Source organism: Leopardus geoffroyi, chromosome C1 (assembly GCF_018350155.1).
Source record: "Leopardus geoffroyi isolate Oge1 chromosome C1, O.geoffroyi_Oge1_pat1.0, whole genome shotgun sequence".
Lineage (NCBI taxonomy): Eukaryota > Metazoa > Chordata > Mammalia > Carnivora > Felidae > Leopardus > Leopardus geoffroyi.
In genome coordinates this window covers 129,627,887-129,651,015 of record NC_059328.1, presented here as the reverse complement: position 1 = coordinate 129,651,015, position 23,129 = coordinate 129,627,887, and the positions used below count along the sequence as shown (strand labels likewise).

The window sequence follows — 23,129 nt, the reverse complement described above, 5'->3', positions numbered from 1 at the left end:
ATTGAAAAAAAAAAACTGTAAAGTATTTCAAGTATAAAAAACTAGCTTTTTGAGTGTTAGAGTGAATCTCTTAGTATTATAAACATTTTTATCCTCATTTTGGACAGATAATGTTCACTTGTAAAATCAGAAATCAGATTTTCATTTTTCTTCCTAAAGGTATAATATTAGGCACTCTTCATACATATTTCTGAAAAATCTCCTTTCTGAGAATATACAACAATAAATATTTCTTACCTGAATCATATGAATAAAGTCCCACTTCTGAATTTCTTTTTTCTCTGTGATTCTGTTTTGATATTCAGATGATGTCTCCTTATGCCAAACAAACTTTATGTTCTCAAGGTTTGATGTCTTGGCTACAAGCTCTAAAATACAGGGAAGAGGTGGCACACCATCAATTTTAATTGCAAATGCAGAATCCATTTCCATTTCGAATTTTAATGCAATCAATGTTATATACATAACAGATATAAAGCACATTTTTCTTTTTTATGTAGCTCTGGAAGACCAGAGTTCATACTGATTTTTTTTTCTAGTGTTAAATGAAATTAGAGATGAAAGAAAGAGTCAGTAAGAAATAATGAGAACACTTATCAGACATAGGTTACATTATCTCTGTGTTGATGAGGAATCAACTGGTGAATTTTATCAATGGAAAACAAGTGATATGATTCTGTAACCCAGGAGTCAGCAGACCATGGTCCGTGGACTATATCTGGTCCACCACCTATTTCTAAATGGACTACAAGCTAAAATATATATACTACTGTACTTCCTGACTTTATGCCTATCTTTTATATCTCATGTCGTTACACTTCAAAATGGCTGAATAAATCAAAGGAAGAATAATACTTCATGATATGTGAAAATGATATAAAATTCAAATTTTAATGTTTATAAATAAAGTTTTATTGGAACATATGAACACTCAGTTTATCAGTATCATCTATGGCTGCCTTTGTGCAGAGTTGATTAGTAGAGTTGATTAGTGGTGACAGAGATCATGTGGCCTTCTATGTCTAAGATGTTGACTGTGTGTTTTTTCAGAGAAGTTTGCTGACTCCTGTTATAATCCATTAAACACAAGTTCTTTAAGAGCAAGGATTCTGTTTAAATATTTATTAATGAATTAATGACTCCGTCTCTAAGAAAAAACATCAACGATAATAGCTGATAACCAGGGAATAGATGAAAAGTCGGTAAAAAAGGAAGTCTAATTATTCACTGTTCATATTTATGAGGTGTTAGTCATGTCTGTCAAGAAAAAAAAATTAAATATGTTCTTTTCCCAGTAAGCTTACAAAGAATATATCACAGCAATTATGTTGTTAATGATTGAGGGGACATATTTGGAATGATAAGCCATTTGGGATAGGATTTGACATACAACACCATGGGTTACAGGTACCTTTGTACTTGGCAATTTGCTCACCACTTGGCTCAACAACTTCATTGTTGATATGAATTCCTGGATATTGAGCCTGCACTTTGGAAAGAATTTGAAGATCAATTTCACCTAAAAGACAAGCATATGGAACAAATCATGTAATTCCAGAAAGAAATGCTTAGGAATAATTTGAGGTAGTTTATTGCCTGTCTTACTTGTACTAGGAAAGTTCAGCATAAGTAAAGAACGATGCTCAACTGTGGCCCTGCCACACTGTCTGTGGTGCTAGGTTGCAAGTAGGAATAATAATATGATTTGAGGAGGGCTATGATTGCTATTCATTCCTTCATTCGTATAACCTTTATTTATTATCTAGTACTGCATTATGTTAACTCGAAGCTGCCATTGATTATAGGACTCAATCAACTCTTCTTTTTCTACTAAGTCAAAAAAAAAAACACTGTCAATTATAATTTTAAGATTCCATCAACTGAAAGATGTATCCCAATTTCAAAGATGTTAAAATATGAAAAAAAAGCACCTTAGAATTGATACACTTGGCTAAGCCAGAACCATATAAAATATGTCAGAAGAGGGGCACCTGGGTGGCTCAGTGTCTGACTCTTGGTTTTAGCTTAGGTATTATCTCATGGTTTATGAGTTTGAGCTCCGCGTCTGGCTCTGTGCTGACACCATAGGGCCTACTTGAGATTCTCTCTCTCCCTCTGTCTACCCCTCGCCCATCTCAAAACAAATAAATAAACTTTAGAGAAGTGTCAGAAGAAAAATATGTTAGGTGCAAAAAAATGATACAGAAATATGCCAAACATCTACCTTCAAATACACCATGGTCTAGTGGAAGACACAGACATGGAAGTAACCCTGTCAAGTTGGGCCATGGTGGCAAGAGGAAAGGAGACAGAGAGGAAGAGGATAGGAGGAGAGGTCAGAGAAATGGAAAGATTTATGGAAGTAGACCACTCCTGAGCTCTGTGTTACAGGCTCGGTGGAAGTTAACTGAGAGACCTCTGGGGAAAGGAAGAATTGCAGGTGGATAGGATAGCAAGTTAGAGATATGAAATCAGAAAACGTAATGGTGTACATGGACTACTGGAAGCTCAGAGTTTTGGAATATTGGACAAGGGAGAGCCTCCAAGCAAAAGGTGATTCTAGTGAGGTAAATGAAGAGGAGGCTATGATAGAATAGATACCTATTCATTAATTCATGCACCAACAATTACTTGTTTATTATGTGTCAAGCACTGCACTAGGCTCTAGCAAATGATAGGAAGAGCACAGAGCTATCTGTCTTCATGAAAATTTAGCTTGTAAGTGATTGCATGAGAGAGATAGAGATGTTTGATGGACTTGAATTCCAAACCTGTCTTCTCTACTTACTAGGTGTATATAACTTTCAGCAATTTGCTTTACCCTTTCAAGCTGCAATTTCCTCATCAGAAAAATAGCAATAATAATAGTACAGAATTTATTAGTTGTGAGAGTTCAGTGAGGCAATGCATATAAAAACTCAGTGCAAAATAGACACCCAATAAATGTTAGCTGTTCATTAGTTTTATTGTTATCTTTGAGTGCCATGCCTCTCTTTGAAAATATCTCCTCTGTCCCTATTCCTGATACCTCCAACTTATGTTCTGCATATGTTCTCTAAGGTTATGATGTTGACCTTTACTAAAGTAGACCTATGTGCTGGCAAGACTAGCATATGAAAATGATGTTAGTCTTTAACATTTTGGCATAAATGACATTAACAGAACCTTTACAAGGTTAGATATAGCAGGCAGCAGCAAAAGCATAAGTTATAAGACTAGGAAATCTGGAAGGAGGGAAATGAGGAAGATAAATCAAGAACAAAAGATGCTAGACCAGGAAAAGAGGATAGTTTAACCGTATCATGAAAGCCCAAGTACTGGTAATAGGAGCTGATGCGGGTTGGGAGGGGAAGGAACGGGAAGGAAGCTGAAATGGAGGATAAAGGAGCCTATGTGACAGTTTTCTGGCCTCACCAACATGAAGCCTTTTATACTTTCCTTAATAATTCTTCTAGCTCCCACTTACTGGCCACCTACTATTTGTCAAACACTGTGCTAGGCAATTTACTTGCATCATCTCACTTAATCCTGCACACAATGTCATCACTCCACAATATTATTCCCAACCACATAAGGTGATTTGAGTAATTTGACACACAGGGGATATTAATATGCCTAAAGTTAAGGCACACTTTTCTGACTCTGAAGTGTTAGTTCTTCTACGTCATACTAAGAAAGTATTTGGTGGAGGACACCAAATACTAAAAGGGCTTAAGAAATTTTTTTCCCTTCTTTCCAGTAACTATTTTTGAATGATAAAAAATAATAATAACTAGAGCAAAACGCTGTGGACTAATGAGAAACAGATTCTACCTTGCCCCAAAGAATCAGAGGCCCAAAATTCTATTCTTGCCTCTATCAAACTAGCCATATATTTTAAACAAAAAAAAATTCTGAGGATTCATCAATTCTGAGGATCCCTTGAAACTCAGAAGGTTGCAGTAATTTCCTCTTGGGCCTTGATGAGCTACTTCTCCTAAGATGGACCCCAACATTTTGGATCTGCCCAAATGGCAGGATGTATCCAGCACATTTCCACGGTATATTCCTATATTGTTACTTTCCCAACCAGCAGAATGTTCTACTACAGTCAGAGCCAGCCAGTGTCTCTTTTTAGGGCAGTGATGGAAGAGACAATGCTAGAATTACAACTGAAACATGGAAAGCATGGGTTTATATGACAGCCTCTAGAATGTGAGCCCATGAACATTTGTGCATTCACTGCTGGATCCCTAGCAGAAATGAATGAACAACAAAAGGAGATAATGAAACTATTCCATCAGGAATTAGCACATAAAGTCCATTTCTGACTTCATAAGTTGAGCAACCAGACTTCTCGTTTGCCAGGGACAGTTCCACTTTATGCTTATTGTGCTGGTGTTCCATCTGGTTTTGTTTCTTATTCTAAGATTTTTTTAATTATTATTTTTAAACAAATATTGTTAGAGTTTTATTTTTGTAAATAGTTTTTTAAATAACTATTTTATAGTGATAGTATTCTTAGTATTTCATTGTACTTATAGTATTTTATACATAACTATTTTATAAAGAAGTTTTATAATAAAAATATCAATAAATATTTTTAAAAATTATAATAATTTTAATTCTTTACTCACTCACTACAACTCTCATTAATAAAAGCATCCTGAGTTTGACAGTAAGTAATACCATCATGCTAATGGTGATATGGGGACACTTATTTTCTGTGCTATGCTTATTATTTATAATGGACTCTTTTTTCTTATTGCAAAAGATAGATAGATAGATAGATAGATAGATAGATAGATAGATAGATGTAGAGATCACCCAAAATATAAAATATTCCTCGATCTCATACCCTACATAATTTGCTTTCTGGTATCTTTCAGAAATAGGAGACATGCATTTTAAAAAATGATTTATATGAACATCTTCAACAAAAAGTGAATAACAGATGACCTACAGTATTATGTCCTATAGTCTAGCCTAAACATTTAGCAATTCTTTATGTTTTTAACAAATCACCAGTGCTGTTCACTATCCATCGAGTCTTTCAAGCTTTGCTCTTTGCTTCATCCTTCCCTAGCCATGTGTAAATTTTCCTGCCAAATGTTTCTTTATTTTTTTTTTACTCCTATTAGCAATCCTTGTTCAGGCCAAAATTATCTGTCTTGGAATACTGCAAAAAATACCCTAAAAATCCACCCTATCTTTGCTGAATTTTATGTTCCTCCAAAGCCATCACTACAACAATCATCCAAAACTCTATGCTAAGCAAACCCATCATTTCCCTGCTTAAAACCTAAGGACTAATCAACTGGATAAAGTCCAAGCTCCTTAACTGAGCATGGACCATTCTGCCTGATTCCTTATTCTCATCTCTCACAGCTTCATATTTTGAAACTTTTAGCTCTAGGAACTTTGAATTTCTTGCATTTTTACCCTTCTCTCTGCCCTCCATATACACCATGCTCTTCCATGCCTTTAGTCTTTTGTCCATGTTTGCTTCTCTGCCAGGAATCCTCTCCCTTCACTTCCTTATATCATCTAACTCCTATGTGTCTTGAACTCTTCTACACATGACCAATTACCTTGGTGGTCTTTCCCACAGAGTCTGGGATAGCATCAAAATCCTTCAGACAGAAACTACCCATCATTTGACTAGAGTTGGCAACAAAGATAAAACCTTGTGTGCCCTGATATAAATTATTGCTTTACTTCACTTATTTTATTCACTAGCAAAGGCTTGATTCCAATGAGTTTGTTAAAAAGTATCAAGGACTCTAAAATGCTAGATTGAACAACTGAGCAGGTTTGATCATCAATCACTGAAAAGCATATGAGGGATTATCAGACCCTATAGTATCATGAGCCAGCAGTAAAGAGATTCAAACAAACAAACAAACAAACAAAAGCAAAGAGAGAGAGAGAGAAGGAGACCATTTGTTCTTTCTTAACTGAGTCCTCCTGAGTAGGAGCTGTAACATTATGAATGTGTTCCAGTATCAGGCATTAAGCACCCTATAAATGCTTTTAGAGAGCACACAAGCCAAACTAATGTGCCAAAAGTAAACTAGAAATGAATCAATCAAATAATTCAGAAATTGTCAGCAAATTCAGGGGTAAACAAAAGAAATGTGGAAGCCAGTAGCCTATTTGTATTGTGTATTGAAAAGCCTCCTGGGAATCTTAACTTTGAGTTCCAAAACACAGCATTTAAGGGGAAGAAGGCATGCATGTCTATCTCAAAGTCAGTTTCCTTTTACATATGATCTCTCATTAGGCATTGCTTGATTATAGTTCTGACAATAGTAGGCTACTTATTTTTTTAATGTTTATTTATTTTCGAGAGAGAGAGAGAGAGTGCAAGTAGGGGACAGGCAGAGAGAGCAGGGAGCAGAGCATCTGAAGTAGGCTCTGCACTGACAACATTAGCCTGATGCAGGACTTGAACCCACAAACCATGACATCATGACCTGAGCCAAAGTCAGACACTCAACCGACTGAGCTACCTAGGTGCCCCAGTAGACTATTTTTAATATCCTAACCTTAGGTAAATAAATGCCAACAATTGTTTGGGTTAACTAAAGCCTTATTATGTGTTTCCCCTTAAAGTTTTGGAAGAAAATCTGCAGTTTCCTGCGACAAATGGAAAAATTATAATGATTAAACAACTCTATTTCAACATACCATCCTTCTTTGGAGTCTGTGCATGTTATTCTGATGTAACTGATTTTCTCAGTTGGTTAATATGTGAAATTTTAGCAAAATTGGTAAAATCCAAACATGTCAAAATGTTACAGAGTATTTCATTTCAATATACAGTGTTTGGAAACATACACACCAATTTACAATCATTGGTTATTTCAGGGTGATGGAATTATAGGTTATTTTTCATTATTACCCTTTTTACCTTTTATTCTTGTGACTTATTCATTCCAGAATTGGAAGCCTGTATCTCCCACTCACCTTTACCCATTTTGTCCATACCCCCAACCCTCTCCCCTCTGGCAACCACCAATTTGTTCTCTGTATATATGAGTCTGTTTCTACTTCATTTGGTTGTTTGTTTTGTTATTTTAAAAATTTTTTTGGTAATGTTTATTTATTTTTTAGATGGGGGAAAGAGAGAGAGAGAGAGAGAGAGAGAGAGAGAGAGCAAGCACTAGCGGGGAAGGGGCAGAGAGACAGGGAGACAGAATCCGAAGCAGGCCCCAGGCTCTGAGCTGTCAGCACAGAGCCCAATGCAGGGCTTGAACTCACGAACTGCAAGATCATGACCTGTGCTGAAGTTGGACGCTTAACCGACTGAGCCACTCAGGCACCCGATGGTTGTTTGTTTTGTTTTTTAGATTTCATTTATAAGTGAAATCATGTAGTATTTGTCTTTTGCTGACTGACTCGCTTCACTTGGCATAATACTCTCTAGGTCTATCCATGTTGTTGCAAATGGCTAGATTTCATTCTTCTTTATGGCTGAGCAAGATGTGTGTGTGTGTGTGTGTGTGTGTGTGTGTGTGTGTGTGTGTGTGCCACATCTTCTGTATCCATTCATCAATTGATGGACACTTAGGTTGCTTCCATATCTTGGCTATTGTAAATAATGCTGCAATGAACATAGGGGTGCATATATCTTTCCAAGTTAATGCTTTTGTTTTCTTTGGGTAAATCCTCAGAAGTGGAATTATTGGATTGTATGTATACTTCTATTTTTAATTTTTTGAGGAACTTCCATAATGTTCCCCACAGTGGCTGCACCAATTTACATTCCCACCCAGGTGCATTTTCTTCTCCACATCCTTGCCCACACTTGTTATTTCTTGTCTTTTTTTTTTAATGTTTATTTATTTTAGAGAGAGAGGCAGACAGCGTGCAAGCAGGGGAAGGATAAAGAGAGAGGGAGACACAGAATCTGAAGCAGGATCCAGGCTCTGAGCTGTCAGCACAGAGCCTGACACAGTGCTCAAAACCACGAATTGTGAGACCATGACCTGAGCCAAAGTCAGACCTTAACCGACTGAGCCACCTCTGGTCTTTTTGATACTCTCTATTCTGACTACTGTGAAGTGATATCTCATTGTGGTCTTGAATTTCATTAACTTGATGATTAGTGATGTTGAATATATTTGCATGTGTTTGTTAGTCATCTATGTGTCTTCTTTGGAGTAATGTCTATTCAGATCCTCTGCTCATTTTTAATTGAATTGTTTGTTTGTTTGTTTGTTTGTTTGTTTTGGTGTTGAGTTGTAAAAGTTCTTTATATATTTTGGATATTAGCCCCTCATCAGATATAGGATTTGGAAATCTCTTCTCCCATTCAGTAGGTTGCCTTTTTGGTTTTTCGTTTCCATCACCATGCAAAAGATTTTGTTTTGGTGTAGTCACAATAGTTTATTTTTACTTTTGTTTCCCTTGCCTGAGGATACAGATCCAGAAAAATATTTCTAAGACCAATGTCAAAGAGATTATTGCCAATGTTTTGTTCTAGGAGTTTTAGGATTTCAGGTGTCACATTTAGACCTTTAATCCATTTGAGTTTAATTGTATGTAGGTGTAATAAGGGGCTCGTCTTTTGCATGTAGTCCAGGTTTCCCAGCACCATTTACCTAAGACACTCTTTTCCCCATTGTATATTCTTGCCTCCTTTGTTGTCAACTAATTGACCATATAAGTGTAGGTTTATTTCTGGGATCTCTATTCTGTTCTATCGATTTATGTGTCTATTTTGTGGCACTGTGTGCCAGTACTGTACTGTTTTGATCACTACACTTTGTCATATAACTTGAGGTCCAGAGTTGTGATGCCTCCAGCTTTGCTTTTCTTTCTCAAGATTGCTTTGGCTATTTGGGGTCTTTTGTGGTTCCATCTAAATTTTAGAATTTTTTTCTAATTGTTTGAAAAATGCTTTTGGTATTTTGATAGGGATTGCATTAAATGTGTAGATTGCTTTGGGTAGTATAGACATTTTAACAATATTGTTGCCTCCAATCCATCAGCATGGAATGTCTTTCTATTTCTTTGTGTTGTCTTCAATTTCTTTTATCAGTGTTTTATATTTTTTGGAGTAAAGGTTTTTCACCTCTTTGGTTAGGTTTATTCCTAGATATCTTATTATTTTGGGTGCAATTGTAAGTGGTATTGTTTTCTTAATTTCTCTTTCTGCTGTTTCATTATTAGCATATAGAAATGCAATTTCTGTACATTGATTTTGTATCTATGAATTTACTGAATTCATTTATCAGTTCTAGCTATATTTTTGGTGAAATCTTTAGGGTTTGCTGTACAAAGTATCATGTCATCTGCAAATAGTGAAAGTTTGACTTCTCCCTTATTGATTTGGATGCCTTTAAGGTTTCTTTGTTGTCTGGTGGCTGTGGCTAGGACTTCCAGTACTATGTTGAATAAAAGTGGTGAAAGTGGACATCCTTGTCTTATTCCTGACCTTAGCGGGAAAAGCTCTCAGTTTTTCCCCATTGAGCATGATATTAGCTGTGGGTTTTTCATATATGCCCTTTATTATGTTGAGGTCTGTTCCCTCTAAGCCTACTTTGTTGAGGATTTTTATCATGGATGGATGTTGTAGTTTGCCAAATGCTTTTTCTGCATCTATTGAAATGATCATATGGTTTTTATTATTTCTCTTGATTGATGCATCACACTGATTGATTTGTGAATATTGAACCACCCTTGCATCCTGGGAATAAATTTCACTTGATTGTGTTGATTTTTTTTTTTTTATTGTATTGTTGGATTCTGTTTGCCAGCATTTTGTTGAGGTTTCTGCATCTATGTTCATCAGTGACATTTGGCCTGTAGTTCTCCTTTTTAGTGGTGTCTTTATCTGGTTTTGGTGTCAGGGTAGTGCTTGTCTCATAGAATGAATTGGAAAGTTTTCTTTGCTTTTTTTATTTTTACTGTTTTGGAATAGCTTGAGAAGACTAGGTATTAGCTCTTCTTTAAATGTTTGCTATAATTTGTCTGTGAAGCCATCTGGGCCTGGACTTTTGTTTATTGGTAGTTTTTTTTATTACTGATTCAATTTCTTTGCTGGTTATTACAAATTTTCTACTTCTTTTTTTTTGGGGGGGTTAGTAGTTTATATGTTTCTAGGAATTTATCCATTTCTTCTAGGTTGTCCATTTTGTTGGCATATAGTTTTTCATAATATTCTTTTCTAATTGTTTGTATTTCTGGGTGTTGGTTGTTATTTCTCTTCTCTTACTTATGATTTTATATATATGTGTCATTCTCTTTTTTGCTTCCTAAGTCTGGCTAGGGGGTTATCAATTTTATTGGGGTTTTTCAAAGAACCAGCTCCTGGTTTCATTGGTATATTCTGTTGTGGTTTTAGTTTCTATATAATTTATTTCTGCTCTAATCTTTATTATTTCCTTCCTTCTGTTGTTCTTAGGTTTTGTCTGTTGTTCTTTTTCTTGCATCTTTAGGTGTAAGGTTAGGTTATTTATTTGAGATTTTTCTTGCTTCTTGAGGTCAGCTTGTATGGCCATAAACTTCCTTCTTAGAACTGCTTTTGCTGCATCCCAAAGGTTTTGAACTGTTATGTTTTCATTTTCATTTGTTTCCCTGTACATTTTTATTTCTTCTTTTATTTTCTGGTTGATCCATTTATTGTTTGGTAGCATGTTATTTAACCTCCATGTATTTGTGGTCTTTCCAGATTTTTTCTTTCGGTTCACTTCTAGTTTTATAGTGTGTTAATCAGAAAAGATGCAGAATGTGATTTCGATCTTCTTGAATTTTTGAGGCTTGTTTTTTGGCCTTTTATGTGATTTATTCTGGAGAATGTTTCATGTGCCCTTGAAAAGAATGTGTATTCTGCTGTTCTAGGATGGAATGTTCTGAATATCTCTGTTAAATCCATTTGTTCCAGTATGTCATTAAAAGTCATTGTTTCCTTGTCGATTTTCTGTTTAGATGATCTGTGCATTGATGTCAGTGGGGTGTTAAAGTCCCCTACTATTCTTGTATTATTATCAATTAGTCCCTTTATATTTGTTATTAACTGTTATATAAAACAGTTATATATGTGGGTTCTACTATGTTGGGTGCATAAATATTTACAATTTGTTATATCTTCTTAGATTTTCCCCTTTATTATTATATAGTGTCCTTCATCTCTTGTTAGAGTCTTTGTTTTAAAGTCTGTTTTGGGGGTGGCTGGGTGGCTCAGTTGGTTAAGCATGTGACTTTGGCTCAGGTCATGATCTTGCAGTTTATGCGTTCGAGCCCCATGTCAGGCTCTGTGCTAACAGCTCAGAACCTAGATCCTGCCTCGGATTCTGTGTCTCCCTCTCTCTCTGCCCCTCCCCTACTTGCACTCTGTGTCTCTCTCAAAAATAAATAAACATTTTTAAAAAGGCTGTTTTGTCCAATATAAGTATTGCTACTCTAGCTTTCTTTTGCCATCCATGTTTCTCCCTCCCCTCACTTTCAGTCTGCATGTGTCTTTAGGTCTGAAACTAGTTTCTTATAGGCAGCATATCGATGGGTCTTGGAATTTTATACATTTTGTCACCCTAAGTATTTTTACTGGAGAATTTAGTCCATTTACATTCAAAATAATTACTGATAGATATGTATTGTCATTTTATTATTTGCTTTGTGATTGTTTCTGTGTAGTTTCTCTGAACTTTTGTCTTTCTCTCTTTCATGATTTGATGATTTTCTTTAGTGATATATTTGGATTTCTTTCTCTTTATTTTTTAGATATTTATTAGTGGTTTTTAACATATGGTTACCATTAGGTTTGTATATAGCCTTTTCTGAATATAGCAGTCTATATTAAGTTGATAACCATTTAAGTTTGAACCCATTCTTTACTTTTCTCCTCCCCATGTTTGAGGTATACGTTGCCATATTTTACATCCTTTCATTTTGTGACTTCATTGACTGACTTTTTATAGAAATATTGATTATTACTGCTTTTGTGTTTCCTAGCTCTATATGGTTACTTTTGGTATCCTCTTTCTATTCAAAGAGTCTTTTTATATTTCTTGCAATGTGGTTTAGTGGTCATGAACTCCTTTAGTTTTTGTTTGTTTGGGAGACTCTTTATCTCTCCTGTATTCAGAATGATAGCCTTGCTGGATAGAGTATTCTTGACTGCAGATTTTTCCCATTCAGCACTGTGAATATATCATGCCACTCCCTTCTGGCTAAGAAACTTTCTGCTGCAAAATCTCCTGCTAGCTTTATAGGTTTTCCCTTGCATATTATTGTCTTCTTTTGTCTTTCTACTTTTAAAAAACTTTTTCCTTATCACTATATTTTGCCAGTTTAATTACAATATATCTTGGTATTGGATCTGCCTTTCTTATTTTGATGGGAGTTCTCTGTGCTTTTAGATCTGAATATCCTTCCCCAGGTTACAGAAGTTTTCAGCTATTATATCTTCACATAAATTTTCTGCCCTCTTCTCTCTCTCTTCTTCCTGTGTTATTTTTTGTCAAACAAAACATGCTGATTTTGATTTACAAAGTTAAATGAAAAGTCATTTCTTAAAATCCCCCTCCTTGCAAATCTCTTTCCTTTGTACCACCCTGTCCCTCAAATCAGCCATAAGTATAAAATAACTTCTCATGATTCCTTTTGGGCTATGTTAAATGCTTTACTTAATTTTAGAGTCAAATATCTTGATTTCACATGAGCCATATTCTAAATTCATCATGCCTATATTTAGAGGGATATATATTTGAAACCTATGACAGTGGAACTTATAAAAAGCTCAAAAACAAGGAAAGGAGGGAATCTCATCTTCTAGACATCTTTTCTCACCCTAAACTTCCATGATATATTGAGATAGCAGAGGAATGTTGTATTTTTGCTCTAAACCCAAGGTCAGCTGATTAACAATGGAAACAAAATGAAAAGAAAAGTTAGAGGTTATGGACAGACAAAACTGGGCTCAAATTTAGTATTTACCAGAATTACTTTATACAGATTTATTAATATCTCTGCCCTTTAAAGTACATATCTGTAAATTAGGGATAATGTGGTTTATGCTACTGGGTCATTGTAAAGGTTGAAGGCACTATATGGAGGTAATTTACTTCAGTTCATAATTATATAGTAATTGTTCAATAAATTGAAACTATTATACGTTAATTCAACAAATATTTTTGAGCATCTACTAACTGCCAGGTTCTAATCAATGGGCATATAGTAATGAATAATGCAGATGAAAACATTCAACTGTTGCGGATAGTGATAAGCCCCATGGTGAAAACCAAGGCAAATAGGAAGGAGGGGAAGCCATAGTGGGGAGTTTGTGATTTTCAACTGCATGGTCAAGTAGGCTTCATGGAAAAAGTGACACTTAAGAGAAAGTTGAAGGAGGCTGGGAATGAGGGAATGAAGATTTGTCTTCTAAATGGGCAGCCCCATAATAAAATGACAACTTGGAAGAGTGCACATCACATATTCATATTGTCTGCTTTTTTCTTCTATCTTAGCCTACATCAAATGAAACACAAATCCCAGCTTGAGAACCCTGGGTCTTCCCCAAATGAGAAAATCTGCAGATCAAGAAAATGGAGTATTAATAACTGTGGAGATATCTCTTGCCACTTGATTTCCGTCTATTATTGCTTCATTTCTCATATCGAAATACGTGTGAATTCTTTAGATTATCAGTAGGAAAAATTTTATTCTATTATATGTTGCATTAAGATTATTATCTTCCTTTTCTCTCTACCAGAATATCGAGCACAAATAAAATTGTTTGTAGGGAGAAAAATTGCCCAGATAACTCTGTGCTTAGTGATGAAAAATAATTTCAGCTATGGGTTTGCAACCAGAGCAAGAACAATCTGATTTTGAGCAGCAATGGGAAAGATAGAAGATTGTTGACAGGATCACCTCATCTCTCTCCCCTTCTCTCTCAATCTCTCTTTCTCTCTTTCCTGGGTAAGTATTGAGTATTCACCACTGAGACAATTCTGTCAGTATGGAAATATGAGAGTAGAATATTAAAATAACCATAGGGTCTCAGGAAGGGGATTATAAACATAAATTCTGAGTCAAAAGGGCATTGCCATTGCTTTCATGTGTCTTCTGGCTGTTAGCCCAGGAACAAAACTGCCTGGATGCTTTGCAATTGCAGGAAGCCTAAGAAAAGCCATGCTACCAAAATGTTGCATGAAATACAAACTTAGAGAAAATTTCCCAAAGGGTGTTGAACATTGAAGTGTAGAGATATTTAATAGACAGCTCACATAAAAGACTTAATTTTTCCTTTTAATTTTTAAATTTTAAACATATAGATATTTGACTGCTACTTTAGCACATACATAGAAAGTAGCAAGTTCTATCTATAGAATATTATAATGTTTAAAAGTTATACTGAGTTACCCTTAATGAAGTGCCAACTCTCTCCTACCTTCCTTAAGCCCAAAGACAGGATTTATAAGATGAAAGTACTTGGACTGGCAAAGACAGTCCAAGATAATCAGGTAGATGGTGTGATTTCATTGATATTGGCACGCATGCATGCTTTCTCATTCTTCTTCTCTCTCTCAAATAACTTTCATAAGCTCTCATAAGAGCCTGCAACATTAATGATTGTTAGAACACAAATGTTGAGGAAAATTATCACTGATTTATACCCTTTATGAGTAGAGACTGAGGACCTGCTGTCCTCATGGAATAAAAAAAAAGAAATAATCAGTATTATCAAGAATCTTAAGGAAGAGACAGTGGACAGCCACCTTCTTTTTTGTCCATCATCATGGCTAACATGTACTTCGAGTAGGCATGATAGAATCTGTGTACTCTGAAGAAAATCTCTGCTAACCTACAACACAGATGAGATAGTTCTTCAGATATTTATACAGGTATAATGCTATCGCCAGTGGGTAAAAAATGGCCAAAGGAAAACTGTCCTGAAAACATATGTGTGGGAGCAGCGCTTTGGACATGAGCCACATAGCTAAAGTTGCTATCAGAAGTCAGTCTACTCTTTACCATCATGTCTCATCAACTATAACATTATAGTTTTAACTAGGTTTATTTTTTCCTGCACCTAGCTATAAACAACTACTGTAGAAAACTTGAGAAATAGACAAAGGTATAAAATAGAAAATAAAATAAATGTCTCACTACCAGAGAAAACAAAAGTTAACATTTTGGTTTATTTCCTTGTAAGTTCTTCCTTTTTTTTTTTTTTTCACTTTTAAACAAACAATTTTCTTTATTCTACCCAGGTGAGATTATTATGCATATGAGTTATTTTGATTTTCTTACTTGAGGGTTAAACCACTAATATATCAAAAATTTGTTTAAATGAGTAATTATTTGTGGCAGCAACACTATATCCTCTAAAATGGGTATGTGGAATGATTGATTTAATTATTATCTTTGATATTATAATATAAATACAATATAAATTTATATAAATGTATACATTTATTTGTGGAAATATATAAAACATTTATATATGTAAATACATTTTTACATATAGTTACTATATAGTTAGTTTTAAATTTTTCACTATTGTGAAGAACCTGACAATAAACCATGATTTTTGTGAAAAAAATCTTAATTTTTTCAGTTTAATTCCAAGGACCAGAATTAATGGTTAGAATGAGACCCTTTATCTTTGGTGGTATTAAAAATAAAAATACAAAACAAAAAAAAAACCTTAAGGACAAAGGTGCCAGATGCGGAGAAAGGATGCAGACTGATGACCTGTCGCACATTCTTAGAGGCCCTCTCATTGGATAAGACCAATCTAATTGCTGGAGCACTTGGAGATGGGGGGTAAGGGGGCAGGGGTACAGAATGGATGCAGGGATGTCCAGGAGTCCATGAGGAGGGGCTGAAGCAGCAGCTAGGGTGTGTTAGGACAGCAGGGGAGTGGCTATTTATTATGTCAATATTTTCACCACCAGCATGACCAGGCCTGTGTGTTTTAGATGAACATCAGAGCTCTTCTTGATACATAATGTCACATTTCTTTCAGGAAAATTTCATTTCATTTCATGTTTTTACCTTTTGTACATGAAAGCTTCCATATCCCTATCATCTCATTGGTATTACATATTGGCTCTTTAAATCTTCTCAAACTGTTCTCAGTAAAAAATTTGAACTTTTCTCCAAATAGGCTGCTTATTTTTGTATTAAATGTAATTATTAGCTAACTAATCCAACATTTTTTCATCATTTCTATCAGTCTGTTATTGCTAATAGAGACAAAGCTACAGAAGACCCTGTGCATTGACCCCAGTCTCTCTATATTTTTAGGCTTACCATCTATAAAATGAAGATGATAACAGACCCCCTGCACCAGAGTTGCATGAGGGTGTATATTAAATCACAAAGTTTTATTCAATAGTAAATGTCAAGTGGAAGCCTATTCACTAATTAAGAGATTGTCCTAAAGTGTCATAAAAGGACTGGCAAGATACAAATTTTTTCTTCAGGGAAATTACAGATAAGCACATGCTAAGGACTTCCAAGTACATTGTAGATACTCCAAACTGTGAATGAAAACATTCATGTGTTAACAAAAAATAATGTGGATCTTCCATACTTCTTTTTATCTATTTTACCTGTATCAAGCCATTACTGAATTCTTAATTCTAAGGCTGTCCAACTGAGTTTATTTGCTTTTTTGAGTATACAGTCATTTAATCTGCAAATAATGGTAGTTTTGTCTTCACTCTGCTCATTATCCTGTTTTCCTGTTTCAAGCCTTATTGAATTAGTCAAAACACTCTTGTTTACTCTGGCTTTAATGCCAATGGTTCCAATGTTGTAGCATTAGTTTGCTTCTCTCAAATTGGTAATGTATCTGTTGTTAACAATACTTCTATGTTCACTGAAAGCTTTAAATACAATACAATGGGGTTAATTATTTTGTTTAAATTATATATGGAGAAAAGTTTATTTTTGAATGATATAGTTATGGATGCCTTTAAAAAATGCCTTTATATCTGAGGCCCCAAACTATGATTACACAAAGTAGACAGTCCTAAATTCTCTAGTCAATCAGTAGAGTCTCTATCCTTCTATCGACTTAACTGCTAGCATGCTGCATATTAGTAAAATAGTACTTACTCATTTTAAGTTATAAGCAATAAGAATACAGATTAAAAATTATCTAGGTATCTACAAGTCACAGTTAAATTCCACCTCCTTAATATAGCCAAACACAGTGTTAGCCATTCCACTCTGGAGAAATGCCTACTTTTTTTCTAGAAGGTTACTCATGAAACCATAGATTTTCTGGACCAAAAGCACCTTTAATGGCCCCACCATCCAAGAAATCAGTGCTTAAGTCCTTTCCACAGCATGTTTGAAAAGTAACTTTCTGGCCTAGGCTGCTGCCTAGAGTCACAGATAATACCTTATCTCTCAAGATGTGTGCTTTCATTTCTGGACAGGTTTGATCATTACTAAATTCTCATAATGAATCAAGAAATCTTTCTCTCTTACAATCATTGGTTCTTTAGCAGCAAATATTCTGTAGTTTGATCAACAGGAAATATATGAAGATGGGAATGTGCACATTAAAAAAAATTATTCTCTGGGCCAAGAAAAAAAAAATCCCTGATTCTCTGCGTTTCTCCAGTTATTCCTAATTTGCTAATACAGACTGTTGGCTTACTCTGAATCACCGGAAAACATTAATCTTTGCTTCTTGCCACCTCCTGGCTTCTAACCTGACACACTGGATTGTTTAGTTCCTGCCCTAATTATATTTGTTTCACTTCTATCCAACTAGCTTAAAAAATTAAACTTCTGTGTCACCTTAACATATCACTTATGAACAGAGGCAAAATCAATAATCTGAAAAGATTAAACTTTCAAATAGCTGGTTATTACTAAGTACCTAATATCTCCTTTTTCAAGTCAATAATTAACTTTTATATCTGTTTAATATAATTTGTTGAACTGGACTAAAGTCAAGAGACTTGGATTTTGTTCTGCCTTGGTGCTTCTCAGGTTTCAACATCTTTAAAATTAGATGTTGATGGTCTCCAAACTTTCTCTTTTTTAACCTCTGTAGGAATGCCAATGTCTGTATGTGGCAGAACAATAAAACTACCTAACTGCTCTCAATATATGTCATCAAAATTATTACCAAAAAAATGTTATGGGAGCATTCATACTACCTGTATTTCATATGTGAGTTTTACCTTGATTGAAAATTATCTATTAACATACATACTATTATACATGTTATGGCAATTGAGTTAGTACACAAAAGGTTAATAAAAATAGAAGTAGAAAGCTAGGTAAAATTAGATTATTTGAGTTATCATTTTGTCTAATCCTTATAAAACTTTCTGGTGTTTGAACATAGGAACTGAACACAGATTCTCCTTTAAGCAGAGCCCAGGGCAAGGAGAATACATTGCCCATTACTGCCTTTTGGAACATTTTTCCAGGAATAAATGCATGCACTATAAATAACTAGCATTCTCCTTTACCAAAAAAGAATATGGGTTTCTTTTTCTCCATGTACTATGTAACATAAAGACACAATATTCATTAAAAAACAAATAATAATGAAGCTCCATTGGGTGGTTAATTTCAAGAACTATCAATATTGAGGATGAACCAAAAAGCATATTCTACGAGATTTAGAATAACAGTGCAGTTGTTCTCAATATCTAAAAACAACTGCTGAAGTGAACATAGTGTGAGTACTTCAAGACCTTGAATAAAGCAATTCCAGATACCTCGTGTTTCATTAAAGCACAAGCTCATGCAATGTACACAACACAACTTTATACTTCCCATTTGGGCTCTGTAAAAGCTACATGGTCTGTATTTCCTTTCATGATGTTTTTCTCCAGATTTTCTCTCTTTATTTTTGGGTTCACATACGTATTTCATACATTTTCCTAATATTAAATATATAATCTATGGCTAGCAGTGCGATTTGTCAATTGTATTTAATTGATGTGGAAGATTAAAAGTGGCATTAAAAAGTTTGCCATGAATTTCCTCTCTTTTGAAGTGCTCAGAGCCCTAATAATTTCTCAGCTTCTGAAATGAATAACCAAACACCTTTTTCAAAAATGTTACATTCTCTTAAACTATGGAATCTCTCTCTACACAATCACCAACCTCTACAGAAGAGAGGCAGAAGACAGAAAGGGTGCATATGTACCCCCTGCTCATGTTTCTGAAAATAAAGATAGGCTGTCAAAGAACATGAGCCTTAAGTGATATAAAAGCATCAATTTCATTTAGAGAGGTTTTTAGTTTGTTTGCTTTTGATTTGTTTTTCTGTTGTGATGGGAAGAAGTGGTAGCACCATTATGAATGCAGAGGAAATATTTGCACCAAAGATATACAGAAAATGATCTGCAGGTATCTGGACAACCAGGAAGAGAACATTTAAACACTGAAACCAGAGAGGTCCCTAAGCTAAAAACGAAGTAGAACCTTGTAAGATACGTTATGGGAGGGGCCCCTAGGTGGCTCAGTCAGTTAAGCATCTGGCTTCAGATCAGGCCATGATCTCATGATTCACGAGCTTGAGCCCCACATAGGGCTCTGCACTAACAGTGCTGATACTGTGGAGCCTGCCTGGGATTCTCTCTCTCTCCCTGCCCCTCCCCTACTCTCTCTCTCTCTCTCTCTCTCTCTCTCTCTCTTTCTCTCTCAAAATAAATAAACTAAAAAAAAAAAAAAAAGATACATTGTTGAGCACAAGTACTAGATAGGGCCAATGATCTTGTTTGCCATGGATTGGAATTCAGTGACTGACTTGAAAGGATATTGAAGCCACAGGACAATGCAAAACTCTCAGGCATGCTATAGATTGCAGAACATATGGGGAGACCATTTCTCTAAGGCAAAGACAGGAGGTATCTCATTGTAAAGTGATACATTGTTCTTTTGCACAGTGCTTGCAGTTAGGCAATGTAAGGTTATCAGATAAGCATCTCCCTGTTCTATGTGAGCACTCAAACTAACTTAACCGGGTCGTTTCCCTACAACACACTGCTTCTTTCATGCCAGGAACATGTAGACCTAGGAATTTTAAATAAATCAATTTTAATTTCATGTAGCTTAGTTACTGGAGCAGAGAAAACTAAGTTATCTATAATTTGAATTTCCCTTGGAGTTCTTCTATTTCTGATCAGCTTCTTAGGAAGAATAACCTTAAAAGGCACCCATATTCTATCCAAGGCAGAGCCTGTTACTAATACAGTGTTAGCGCTCAGTCAGAAAAACTCCAAGTGTTGCTACCTTTATTTTGGTAAGTTCTCTATGTTAGCTCCTATGTGCACCTTTATGTAAGGAATCACTGTGCGGGCCAAATGTTCCTTTCTCTAGGTAGCTTATAAGCATCTGGATAAATTTACATTAGAAATTCAATTAACTTTATATTAAAAGGTCAATTAACTTGGCCATGAGAGAGATTGTTTTTAATTACTTCTCCTTGTGGGGCTTCACTTCTTGTCCAAGCACAAGTGACACTATCAAACGATAGTCTCAGTGACTGTTGGATGCCTGAAACTAATATGCAAAACTCACTGGAAAGGACTGTCTTGGTGAAATGAATTCCCTTTTATAATACCTAGGACTTAGAATATCAGTAGGCAACGAGAGGGTACTTTAGCTTAAACAATCTCTATAATATCATTCATGATAATATCTTTCATTATTTGTCCTTGTTGGTTTTTATTTTCTTGGTGAAAGATGATAATAAAGAAAAATTATTTTAAGAGTTAGCCCTCATTACATTATATCACACACAGTATATTTTATGAAAAAAAATGAACAAATTGATTACATAAAACTAGTAATTCTATTCCATTAGAGGGCTCCTGGTTATCTTTGTGTAAACATGGGCCACAATTTAACTCATTCATGTGTCACTAGAGTACTTAAGAAACTAGAGAGATTAACACTTGGCACTATATAAAAAGTTGTAGTGTACTGTTGACTTGTTACCAAGAAGTAACCAATACTAAACCATTGCTCAGTCAAAAGAAAATAAAGAAAGATATAAATATGTGAATAATATATGTAACTCTATTTTATATATTGATATATTAAATCAGATCTCCAGATGACTAGCAAGTTAAAAATAAAACAAATGTTACTCAGGAGTTTGATATGAGGCAAAGTCTGCACGTGAAATTTTTTGTTTTATTTTTGAAGGACCAGCCTGTACCTTACAGGTGTAGTAACAATGTGCTAACCATGATATAAATGTTATCTATATAATTCTCACTACAACCTTATAAGATATAATTCATTGTTTCCATTTTACTGATGATTATACAGAAGTTATGTATCAGCCAAGGGCACAACGTTTCATACCACACCCACATCAATCTGCTTTTCCGGATTTCCCATTTTCTCCTGGGATGAAAGCACAGGTCAAAGAGTAGAGAGACCATGAGGTGCTTATAAAAGTGGGTTTGGGGGGCGCCTGGGTGGCTCAGTCGGTTAAGCGTCCGACTTCAGCTCAGGTCATGATCTCGCGGTTCGTGAGTTCAAGCCCCGCGTCGGGCTGTGTGCTGACAGCTCAGAGCCTGGAGCCTGTTTCGGATTCTGTGTTTCCCTCTCTCTCTGACCCTCCCCTGTTCATGCTCTGTCTCTCTCTGTCTCAAAAATAAATAAATGTTAAAAAAAAAGTTAAAAAAAAAAAAAAGTGGGTTTGGGAGTGTGCTGAATGTTTGGAGGGCAGTTTTGGAACTGAATCAGAGGAAGGAAATAGTTTTAGCCAGTGCAACTCAGAGTTGGGTCACAACAGTATAAGTTAACTATGTCATTAAACATATTTTCCCCCATAGTGATACTTTCTCAATGAAGGGAGCTGTGCACTGATTTTCATTCCAGTGGATTCTTACCTCCTCCTGGTCCAGTAAGTTTGCAAAGCTGAAAGCGGTCCATGGACCTCACTTAAGTGGCACAAGCTTAAGGAATGTCTAATGAAATTTCCCTTTACTGTGAACAGTTAGATCATTTTGCACAAAAGTTATCCTCAAAGGCATCCTATGTGGTTTTCCACTTATAAAAAAGAATTAAAAAGCCATATCTTATCCATATTCTGGATACTAATGGAGGCTTAAGTCCTAAGTGTTATAAAACGATGGGGGCCTTAATCTTAGTTGAAGTGATCCTGCTCTTACTAGTTTTAATAAGCTAATCTCTTCCAGGAGCAAAGAAAAATAGTTTTCTTAAAGAATGAACAATATGCCATCAAAAAGCATGATGTTTGGGGTGAAATACAAATTTTAAAAATGTGTTATTCATACCTGCACCTCCGCCAATGCTTAGAATCTTAATTTCTGATTTTGTATCTCCAATCCTGAAAAAAAAATTATATAGTTTAAGAAAAAGATTGCCATGTGCCTTGTAAAATCTGATTATCAACTCTAGTGGAAGAGAAAAATTTATAGTGAACAAAAACTAGGCCAACATGAAAGGTCACACTCATGTCAGTGATTACGCTAGTGTCTTTAGAAATCTTTAGAAAATATGTCCCACTCATTAATGATCTTGACTGGAAGACTTTTAGTAACATTACTATAAACATCTCAGAAATAGGAAACACCATTTATTTAGAGATTGCTTGGAGAGTAAGAACAGAAAAAGTGGGCCTTTGAGTCTAGTGATCTAATAAGCCATTTGTTATAGATGGGAAAAAGGCTAAGGAGATTCATACTGTATATCTGCCTTCCTTCTTCCTTGCTAACTTCCTTTCAATGAAAAAAATGTTTATTAAACATTTATTATGTGTCTATATTTAGCATTGAGGATATAAAAATGAGTAAGACACTACTTTGCTTTAAAGTTGAAATGTGAGATAATAAAGCCCAATATTAAGAGAAGGGAAAGATGGCAGAGTAGGAAGACCCCAAGCTCATCTCCTCCCACAGACACGCTGAGGTCACAATGACATATAATACAACTCACCCTGAAAACAACCTGAGAACTAGCAAAACATATTTTCTACAGCTAAAGACATAAAGAAGAAGCCCTTTGGAGAAGGGTAGGAGGGGCAGAGATGTGTTAGGGAACCAACACCCTAGCATGGCAACTACAGGCTGGAAGGACATCAAAGGCATGGGGATCCTTCCTGAGGAGTGAGGAGATCAAGCCCCACCTGAGGCATCCCCTGTCAGGGAACCTATACCAAAAAGACAAGCTGTCATAGC

At 35.3% G+C, this 23,129-nt stretch overlaps 1 protein-coding gene across 1 annotated transcript in view; it reads right to left on the bottom strand.

Moving 5' to 3' along the window:
- HNMT (histamine N-methyltransferase) overlaps positions 1–23,129 on the bottom strand; it is a 46,497-nt gene that overhangs the window by 10,360 nt on the left and 13,008 nt on the right. Inside the window, exons 2-4 of the mRNA XM_045479673.1 lie at positions 22,227–22,279; positions 1,412–1,519; positions 238–368 (exon numbers count right to left, since the gene is read on the bottom strand). Of these exons, the coding sequence (XP_045335629.1) occupies positions 238–368; positions 1,412–1,519; positions 22,227–22,279 (292 nt within the window). The remainder of the gene's footprint in view (positions 1–237; positions 369–1,411; positions 1,520–22,226; positions 22,280–23,129) is intronic.